General features: G+C 52.5%; 1 protein-coding gene across 4 annotated transcripts; it reads right to left on the reverse strand.

Moving 5' to 3' along the window:
- Window positions 1–138: 138 nt before the first annotated feature.
- On the reverse strand, window positions 139–10,100 carry NECAP1 (NECAP endocytosis associated 1). Of its 4 annotated transcripts, none has more exons than XM_069754190.1 (8): window positions 9,913–10,100; window positions 9,741–9,841; window positions 6,036–6,140; window positions 5,459–5,540; window positions 4,831–4,939; window positions 4,188–4,362; window positions 3,626–3,716; window positions 139–855 (listed from the first exon to the last, which is right to left on the reverse strand). In XM_069754190.1, the coding sequence occupies exons 1-8, from the start codon at window positions 10,005–10,007 to the stop codon at window positions 807–809; spliced, it is 807 nt and encodes a 268-aa protein (XP_069610291.1). In that variant the 5' UTR covers window positions 10,008–10,100; the 3' UTR covers window positions 139–806. The 4 variants fall into 4 exon arrangements, with proteins under 4 accessions (XP_069610291.1, XP_069610293.1, XP_069610294.1 ...); XM_069754192.1 differs by having other exon boundaries at window positions 4,188–4,359; window positions 9,913–10,078; XM_069754193.1 differs by having other exon boundaries at window positions 667–852; window positions 4,188–4,359; window positions 9,913–10,078.
- Window positions 10,101–10,589: the final 489 nt, after the last annotated feature.

Consider the following 10,589-nt stretch of genomic DNA (forward strand, 5'->3'; position numbering starts at 1 on the left):
GATAGCAAAAAAAGGGAAATACCTGGTGGCCGGCGCTTTTGGGAACTCTATTAAATGAGATCAAGTCATGTAAAAATCCAGATACCAAATAAGCACTGATGACGACGGTGAAAATAAGGAGACGTGAAAACACGGCCCTGAAGTGTCCATACATTAAATTTATTTTATATACACTTTGTTCTTCCAGAATGATCACTATATAATAAATATGTTTCATGATTACAAGACAAGATACACGAGTCCATCTACCCCCCTCCCACATCTACCCTGCAGCAGGACATGATACGAGCAAATACCCCATACGAGAGCCCCCCAAAAAACGACAGGAAATCATATCCTAGTAATGCTGCACCCCGGGCGCCAGATCTGCTGAATGCAAAGTCTCCCCCAGCCGAGGATGGATCCACAGCGGCCCGGAGGGCAGAAGCTAACTTGGAAAGTAATAACTAAAAAAAGTAATGAAGCAGCTCTGGTCCAGGGTGGGCGCTGGGGCCGGGTGGGCATCTTGGCGCCAGTGCACAATACCCTGCATGTACGTGTGGAATGATTACAGTGAGGAACCAGTAGTTTGGGGGGTAGACGGCAAAACAATGACATGGAAACGGGGCGCAGGCAGGGATGGGGGGACAGGGCAGAAAAGGAAGAAAATGAGATGCACAATACGATGCCCCCTGGGAGACCCGCACAGCCCATATGATGAGGAGACGTCACAATGATGCGCGGCACGGAGCAGCGGAGCTTCTGGCGGCGGACATGGGACTGGCAGTTCTCCAGGGGAGAGAAAGGAAGAGATCCAGGTGCGGCCATCAGAACTGAACCCAGCTAGAAGACTGCGGAGCTTGAGAGGACAGACTGCTGGACAGAAGAGAGTGCAAGCAGGTGAAGCCTCAGTCATACATCGCACGGGCTGGAAGAACTGCAAGTCTCAGCATGCTGGAGTGGCCCCACCACCATCGATAATGCCCCGAGTGGAGCACAGAAGCCACGAGAGCAAGGTCAAGTTCAGAGTTGGTGGCAGCGAGACAGAAGAGGGCGCAACCCGGCCAAAGAGAAGAGGACAAACCGCTGCAGGGTTCTTGCCTTTATGTTAAAAAAAATCTTACTTTTCTGTAGACAGTTTTATTAAGATCACAATATTATCCTGGGATTTTTGTGAATGAGAAATATCTATATTTATTTATTACAGAGCAACCACCAAGTGTGAACTTCACCCAAGATGACGCAGAGCCCAAATTCCCTGAACACCAGCACTTATTCCTATATACTCCAGAGCTGCAATCACTATTCTGCTGGTGCAGTCTCTGTGTACATACATTACTGATCCTGAGTTACATTCTGTATTATACCCCAGAGCTGCACTCACTATTCTGCTGGTGCAGTCACTGTGTACATATATTACATTACTGATCCTGAGTTACATCCTGTATTATACTCCAGAGCTGCACTCACTATTCTGCTGGTGCAGTCACTGTGTACATACATTACATTACTGATCCTGAGTTACATCCTGTATTATCCTCCAGAGCTGCACTCACTATTCTGCTGGTGCAGTCACTGTGTACATACATTACATTACTGATCCTGAGTTACATCCTGTATTATACCCCAGAGCTGCACTCACTATTCTGCTGGTGCAGTCACTGTGTACATGCATTACATTACTGATCCTGAGTTACATCCTGTATTATACTCCAGAGCTGCACTCACTATTCTGCTGGTGCAGTCTCTGTGTACATACATTACATTACTGATCCTGAGTTACATCCTGTATTATACCCCAGAGCTGCACTCACTATTCTGCTGGTGCATTCACTGTGTACATACATTACATTACTGATCCTGAGTTACATCCTGTATTATACTCCAGAGCTGCACTCACCATTCTGCTGGTGCAGTCACTGTGTACATACATTACATTACTGATCCTGAGTTACATCCTGTATTATACTCCAGAGCTGCACTCACTATTCTGCTGGGGCAGTCACTGTGTACATACATTACATTACTGATCCTGAGTTACATCCTGTATTATACTCCAGAGCTGCACTCACTATTCTGCTGGTGCAGTCACTGTGTAACAAAAGGGGAGAAGCCAGCGCTGCTTGTGGTCAGAACGCAATACAAAAAGTGCAAATGCACATATTAATCTCTGACTGTATATCAAAATGAGACATTTAGCTAACAATTGATCAATTCTTTGAGCCACCCCACCACGTCACGGCATTCTCTTGGGGCAGTCCTGCTCTACGATTTTTATATTCGCTGTGCCATTACGGCCTCCTTAATATGTTAGGAGAAAGACCACGTTAGTCCCACTCTACGTTTTTTTTGTTTTATGCTTGGACCTGGTTGACCGTTATTGTTGCATACCCTTTCTGGCGCCAAGGGAGTGATTCGGAAAAGCTACAGGTACGGTTTGCATTCTATATGTTCCCGCTTTTAACACATGTAGGAGGCCGTAATGGCACAGTGAATAAAACAAAAAAAACGTAGAGTGGGACTAACGTGGTCTTTCTCCTAACATATTAAGGAGGCCGTAATGGCACAGCGAATATAAAAATCGTAGAGCAGGACTGCCCCAAGAGAATGCCGTGACGTGGTGGGGTGGCTCAAAGAACTGATCAATTGTTTGCTAAATGTCTTATTTTGATATACAGTCAGAGATTAATATGTGCATTTGCACTTTTTGTATTGCGTTCTGACCACATGCAGCGCTGGCTTCTCTCCTTTTGCAGTCACTGAGTACACACATTACATTACTGATCCCGAGTTACATCCTGTATTATACTCCAGAGCTGCACTCACTATTCTTCTGGTGTAGTCACTGTGTACATACATTACATTACTGATCCTGAGTAACATCCTGTATTATACTCTGGAGCTGTACTCACTATTCTGCTGGTGCAGTCACTGTGTACATACATTACATTACTGATCCTGAGTTACCTCCTGTATTATACCCCAGAGCTGCACTCACTATTCTGCTGGTGCAGTCACTGTGTACATACATTACATTACTGATCCTGAGTTACATCCTGTATTATACCCCAGAGCTGCACTCACTATTCTAATGGTGCAGTCACTGTGTACATAAATTACATTACTGATCCTGAGTTACATCCTGTATTATACTCCAGAGCTGCACTCACTATTCTGCTGGTGCAGTCACTGTGTACATACATTACATTACTGATCCTGAGTTACATCCTGTATTATACTCCAGAGCTGCACTCACTATTCTGCTGGTGCAGTCACTGTGTACATACATTACATTACTGATCCTGAGTTACATCCTGTATTATACTCCAGAGCTGCACTCACTATTCTGCTGGTGCAGTCACTGTGTACATACATTACTGATCCTGAGTTACCTCCTGTATTATACTCTGGAGCTGTACTCACTATTCTGCTGGTGCAGTCACTGTGTACATACATTACATTACTGATCCTGAGTTACATCCTGTATTATACTCTGGAGCTGTACTCACTATTCTGCTGGTGCAGTCACTGTGTACATACATTACATTACTGATCCTGAGTTACATCCTGTATTATACTCCAGAGCTGCACTCACTATTCTGCTGGTGCAGTCACTGTGTACATACATTACGTTACTTATTCTCACCTGCTGGCAGTATTAAAATCACCCCACAGGTCAGCGGAGGCAGGGGCAGCTTTAGGAGGTGGCAGCGGGGATCCCAAATCTAGCAGAATGTCTGGGGGAAAGAGATAAAAAAAAGTAATATTTAAATTCACCCCAATTAGCAATTTAATCATTTATGTCCACTAGGGGCGCTGCTTTGGAGGGTTACAGTTGCTGACAGGTTACAGCTGAACACTGGGAATCAGCTTGTTGTTAGGTAACCATTCCTTAAAACAAGAAGGGTAAAGGACCCCTGACATATTTTCCAGTTTATAGCCCCTGCCCTTTTGGCTTTAGGATCCAATTTGCCAAAGAAGAGTGATTAAGTTTATGAGATGATATTTGTCTGGTGGGCGACCGGCGCACGTACCTGGGCCGGTGGGCGACCGGCGCACGTACCTGGGCCGGTGGGCGACCGGCGCACGTACCTGGGCCGGTGGGCGACCGACGCACGTACCTGAGCCGGTGGGCGATCGTCGCACGTACCTGAGCTGGTGGGCAACGGGCGCACGTACCTGGGCTGGTGGGAAACGGGCGCACGTACCTGGGCTGGTGGGCGTGTTACTGGGGGGAGGAGTAACATGATTCGATATTGGAGTCGTCAAGGTGGCAGTTGGTGTTGGGATCTTTCCACCAGGAGGAGGAGGAAGCAGAGCGATGCCCCCAGTGCCTGCATTCCCCCGGGGCTTACAGGAGCCATCTTTCTTCTTTATGTTCTGCTAAAAACACAAAAAAAAAAAAAAAGAGGTTTAAGAAATTGCAAGCATTTTTTTAAAGGAGTTTTGTAAAAACAGGAAACTATGCGCTCATCCTCTTATTAAAAATCATAGCGGGATTCCTAATTCTATAGTTTACCTCTTGTAGCCTTGGCTACCGGCCACTTCAGCAGTCTTATCAGCGATGGCCGTCTCCTAGGCAAGGAGTGCAGCACTTACAAGCCCAGCTACTCTAAAGCTCATCCCAGCTTGAGGGTCCCTGTGCTCCACCAATTCCGTAGAGATAATGCAGCTTCTTTTTAAAGCTTGGGGGGAGCGTACCACTCAGACCACTGAAATAGGGAGCACAGTGCCCCCCACTGGCAACCAGGAAGTCAGGAGGACGGAGAGGGGCGCGTTGCCAAAGAAATAGGATGAGAACAAATTGACCCCACATAGGACCCCAAAGCGGAGCGGACATGACGCACATACCCCGATGTTCAGCTTGATTGTCTGGCCTTCTTTAAATCCTAAATCCAGCTTGGGTTGATTGTCCTGCCCTTGAGGTTCTTTGGAGAAATCAGATTCCTGCTTCACCCACCTGTGAGAAGGAAAATGGCAGTATGACTTAGTTTCCTGACATTTTGTCACATTTCTATCAGTTCCTAGTGACAACTATTGCGGCGACCATTCCCCATGTGGGGTGGTCCCAGAAAGCTCCCATATTACTTGGGTGTAAATCTGCCCAGTTCTGCAGGGACTCCTATAAGGACAGCGCAGCGCTGTCCCCTGTGGTGGCGGCCATACTGGTTGTCAGCTAGACAGGAAATGACAGGATCTGATGTTATTAGAGGGGTATTTCCGCCTGTAGGGTGATAGAACGTCACCACGTCACTATAAATGGGGTCCGATCTCTGGGACCCCCAGCCAAGTGATGGAACAGGAGCAATGAGGGGGTCACACTGTATACTGCAAGTCTCCTTGTAGGTTTATATTCCTTACAAGTTGCAGGATTTTTACCAAAGAGTCAAATCTTATACAGGAAATTTTACTGCAAAAAAGAAAAAAAAAGACAAACAAATCCTGTTGTGGCATTAGAGGGGCACGGACTCGCGCTCACTTGAAGTGATCCTGTAAGGATACATTGAAGTCGAAAGCGTCCCCCCGATCTGCAAACCCGATGCCGATGAAGGCGCTTCTTCCTGGGGGAGAGAAGTAATGATGAGATGGAGGGAGACGCCGAGATGTGCGGACCCCGGGCTGCCCGTTACCCCACCCGTATGTATATCTGCAGTGCACCCCATGGGGGGGGACGATTCCCAGAATTATCCATGAGGGAGGTTATTCCTGCCGTGATGTCATGGCTGCGGTGTGACACATGATGTTGTTAGGAGGCGGCGTGCAGGGCTTCTGTCCGGTGGCCATGGACTACTGAGGAGGCCGCTGGATCAGGGTCCTGCAAATTGACTCGCTCATCACCAGAATTAACCCTTTAAGGACAAGTCCATATTTTTGCATAAGGGGCATGCTTCGTTTTATCTCCCCCATCTTGTACTCCAAATTGGGAAATTCTATTTCTACCAGGATGACATTTGTCCTGAAAGGGTTAAAGGGAGATCATCTGACAGAGAAGAGATTCTATTCCATCGGGGAGCCTCCTTCCTGACGCTTCCTCCACATCAGCACTTATCACTCACCGTTTCCGTCCTGAATCCTGATCACAAAGTAACGGCTGGAATCCGTCACCGTCTCCACCGCGATCCCGGGAAACTGATCCACCGGAGCCTGAGCAAAGAGCTCCCCTGGAGAGAGACGCGAGGTGTGAGGCAGATGGGGCCTCGCTGCAGGGACCGGCTATGACATGAATGGCCGCTCTGTAGGGATCAGTGTAGACCCCATAGCGGCCCCCCGTGTGCTCAGCACAGACTGCAAGACCCGACAACGTCACCGAGGCTTGTGCATCCCTCCATCTCCACTAAGAGAAGAAGTCAGTGACCAGACAGATATCTGGGGTGTCAGCGTCCCACGCCCGCACTGTTACCCCCGACACGTCCATGTCATACCCCGCTCTGTATAATGAGGGGCGACAGCTCTCTAATAGGCTCAATTCTTCACCATTTCCAAGATGTCTGATTGATGTCACTCAATAATCCCTCCCCGAAAAAAGGAGGCGACGGGGCAGAGAGGGAGGAGAATAGAAAGCGGGCGCAGAGGGAGGGATAAGATGACAGGAGGTGTAATGGGGGGGTGAGATGACGGGAGGTGTAGTGGGGGGGTGAGATGACGGGAGGTGTAGTGGGGGGGTGAGATGACGGGAGGTGTAGTGGGGGGGTGAGATGACGGGAGGTGTAGTGGGGGGGTGAGATGACGGGAGGTGTAGTGGGGGGGTGAGATGACAGGAGGTGTAGTGGGGGGTGAGATGATGGGAGGTGTAGTGGGGGGGGTGAGATGATGGGAGGTGTAGTGGGGGGGGGGGGTGAGATGATGGGAGGTGTAGTGGGGGGTGAGATGATGGGAGGTGTAGTGGGGGGTGAGATGATGGGAGGTGTAGTGGGGGGGGTGAGATGATGGGAGGTGTAGTGGGGGGGGTGAGATGATGGGAGGTGCAGTGGGGGGGGGGTGAGATGATGGGAGGTGTAGTGGGGGGTGAGATGATGGGAGGTGTAGTGGGGGGTGAGATGATGGGAGGTGTAGTGGGGGGTGAGATGATGGGAGGTGTAGTGGGGGGGTGAGATGACGGGATGTGTAGTGGGGGGGGTGAGATGACGGGAGGTGTAGTGGGGGGTGAGATGACGGGAGGTGTAGTGGGGGGGGTGAGATGATGGGAGGTGTAGTGGGGGGGGTGAGATGATGGGAGGTGTAGTGGGGGGGGGGTGAGATGATGGGAGGTGGGGGGGGGGGGTGAGATGATGGGAGGTGCAGTGGGGGGTGAGATGATGGGAGGTGTAGTGGGGGGTGAGATGATGGGAGGTGTAGTGGGGGGTGAGATGATGGGAGGTGTAGTGGGGGGTGAGATGATGGGAGGTGTAGTGGGGGGGTGAGATGATGGGAGGTGTAGTGGGGGGGTGAGATGATGGGAGGTGTAGTGGGGGGGTGAGATGATGGGAGGTGTAGTGGGGGGGTGAGATGATGGGAGGTGTAGTGGGGGGTGAGATGATGGGAGGTGTAGTGGGGGGTGAGATGATGGGAGGTGTAGTGGGGGGTGAGATGATGGGAGGTGTAGTGGGGGGGTGAGATGATGGGAGGTGTAGTGGGGGGGTGAGATGATGGGAGGTGTAGTGGGGGGGTGAGATGATGGGAGGTGTAGTGGGGGGGTGAGATGATGGGAGGTGTAGTGGGGGGGTGAGATGATGGGAGGTGTAGTGGGGGGGGGTGAGATGATGGGAGGTGCAGTGGGGGGTGAGATGATGGGAGGTGTAGTGGGGGGTGAGATGATGGGAGGTGTAGTGGGGGGTGAGATGATGGGAGGTGTAGTGGGGGGTGAGATGATGGGAGGTGTAGTGGGGGGTGAGATGATGGGAGGTGCAGTGGGGGGTGAGATGATGGGAGGTGTAGTGGGGGGTGAGATGATGGGAGGTGTAGTGGGGGGTGAGATGATGGGAGGTGTAGTGGGGGGTGAGATGATGGGAGGTGTAGTGGGGGGTGAGATGATGGGAGGTGTAGTGGGGGGTGAGATGATGGGAGGTGTAGTGGGGGGTGAGATGATGGGAGGTGTAGTGGGGGGTGAGATGATGGGAGGTGCAGTGGGGGGTGAGATGATGGGAGGTGTAGTGGGGGGTGAGATGATGGGAGGTGTAGTGGGGGGTGAGATGATGGGAGGTGTAGTGGGGGGTGAGATGATGGGAGGTGCAGTGGGGGGTGAGATGATGGGAGGTGCAGTGGGGGGTGAGATGATGGGAGGTGCAGTGGGGGGTGAGATGACGGGAGGTGTAGTGGGGGGTGAGATGATGGGAGGTGCAGTGGGGGGGGGGGGTGAGATGATGGGAGGTGTAGTGGGGGGTGAGATGATGGGAGGTGTAGTGGGGGGGGTGAGATGACGGGAGGTGTAGTGGGGGGGGTGAGATGATGGGAGGTGTAGTGGGGGGTGAGATGATGGGAGGTGTAGTGGGGGGGGTGAGATGACGGGAGGTGTAGTGGGGGGTGAGATGATGGGAGGTGTAGTGGGGGGTGAGATGATGGGAGGTGCAGTGGGGGGGGGGGGGTGAGATGATGGGAGGTGTAGTGGGGGGTGAGATGATGGGAGGTGTAGTGGGGGGGGTGAGATGACGGGAGGTGTAGTGGGGGGGGTGAGATGATGGGAGGTGTAGTGGGGGGTGAGATGATGGGAGGTGTAGTGGGGGGTGAGATGATGGGAGGTGTAGTGGGGGGGGTGAGATGACGGGAGGTGTAGTGGGGGGTGAGATGATGGGAGGTGTAGTGGGGGGTGAGATGATGGGAGGTGTAGTGGGGGGTGAGATGATGGGAGGTGTAGTGGGGGGGGGGGGTGAGATGATGGGAGGTGCAGTGGGGGGTGAGATGATGGGAGGTGTAGTGGGGGGTGAGATGATGGGAGGTGCAGTGGGGGGTGAGATGATGGGAGGTGCAGTGGGGGGTGAGATGATGGGAGGTGTAGTGGGGGGTGAGATGATGGGAGGTGTAGTGGGGGGTGAGATGATGGGAGGTGTAGTGGGGGGTGAGATGATGGGAGGTGTAGTGGGGGGTGAGATGATGGGAGGTGTAGTGGGGGGTGAGATGATGGGAGGTGTAGTGGGGGGTGAGATGATGGGAGGTGTAGTGGGGGGTGAGATGATGGGAGGTGTAGTGGGGGGTGAGATGATGGGAGGTGTAGTGGGGGGTGAGATGATGGGAGGTGTAGTGGGGGGTGAGATGATGGGAGGTGTAGTGGGGGGTGAGATGATGGGAGGTGTAGTGGGGGGTGAGATGATGGGAGGTGTAGTGGGGGGTGAGATGATGGGAGGTGTAGTGGGGGGTGAGATGATGGGAGGTGTAGTGGGGGGTGAGATGACGGGAGGTGTAGTGGGGGGGTGAGATGATGGGAGGTGTAGTGGGGGGTGAGATGACGGGAGGTGTAGTGGGGGGGGGTGAGATGATGGGAGGTGTAGTGGGGGGTGAGATGATGGGAGGTGTAGTGGGGGGGGTGAGATGATGGGAGGTGTAGTGGGGGGGTGAGATGACGGGAGGTGTAGTGGGGGGGGGTGAGATGATGGGAGGTGTAGTGGGGGGGTGAGATGACGGGAGGTGTAGTGGGGGGGGTGAGATGACGGGAGGTGTAGTGGGGGGTGAGATGATGGGAGGTGTAGTGGGGGGGTGAGATGACGGGAGGTGTAGTGGGGGGGGGTGAGATGATGGGAGGTGTAGTGGGGGGGTGAGATGACGGGAGGTGTAGTCGGGGTTGTCGGTACCTGACACCTTGTCCTCCAGTTTGATGAAGGCCACTTTCCCCTTGGAGGTCAGCCGCATCCTCCCTGTCCAGTCCGGCTGATCCAGCTTCCAGTCCGAGGCCCTGAGGACACACCGTGCAGTCAGGACTATGGTGACCCAGCGCCCTGTCCACACTGCTGCTCCGCCTCTCACCTGTAGCCCCGGTTGGACGCTCTCGGCGGGATCCGGTATACGCTGATCTCAGGCTTCACACACAGCACGGACTCGTACTCAGCCTCCGCCGCCATCTTTACCGAACCTACCTACCAGCTGACAGCCCGACTTCCGTCGTCACCATGGAGACAGCATCCGGCCGCCATCTTCACCGTCACCTGAGACACGTGACAACAGACGCCGCATTCCAGCTCTACAGGTGACGTCATGTGCAGTACCGACATGCGGACTGTGAGTGTCGCTGTCGGACTCCTGGCGATCTGTGTCTCTGTTATTGCTCGGTTTCGCCTCAGCTACAGTGTAAATGCCGTGATGCGACAGCGACGCCCACAGGCCGTAGACAGAACTGACGAGGTGCAATCTTCACCCGCTCCCGTATATCGGCTGTGAAGATGCAGAAAAAGCAAACAAGGCGTCCAGCCGTGACAGAAAACGTCACCAACGTGTTCACACCGCGTACAAGGTTCCAGGGACAGTAAAAATATCGCATCAAGGCAAAACTGACCCGTTTCAGACATAGAACTGTCGTTATACATGGGACGGCCTGGGATTTTCTATGTCTGAAAAGCCCCATTTTGCCTTGGTGCAATATTTTAATGCCCCTGGAACCTATTTAGCTGTTACTAATAAAGTGGTAAAGTTTTATTTTCACTCGG

Source organism: Ranitomeya imitator, chromosome 2 (genome assembly GCF_032444005.1).
Source record: "Ranitomeya imitator isolate aRanImi1 chromosome 2, aRanImi1.pri, whole genome shotgun sequence".
Lineage (NCBI taxonomy): Eukaryota > Metazoa > Chordata > Amphibia > Anura > Dendrobatidae > Ranitomeya > Ranitomeya imitator.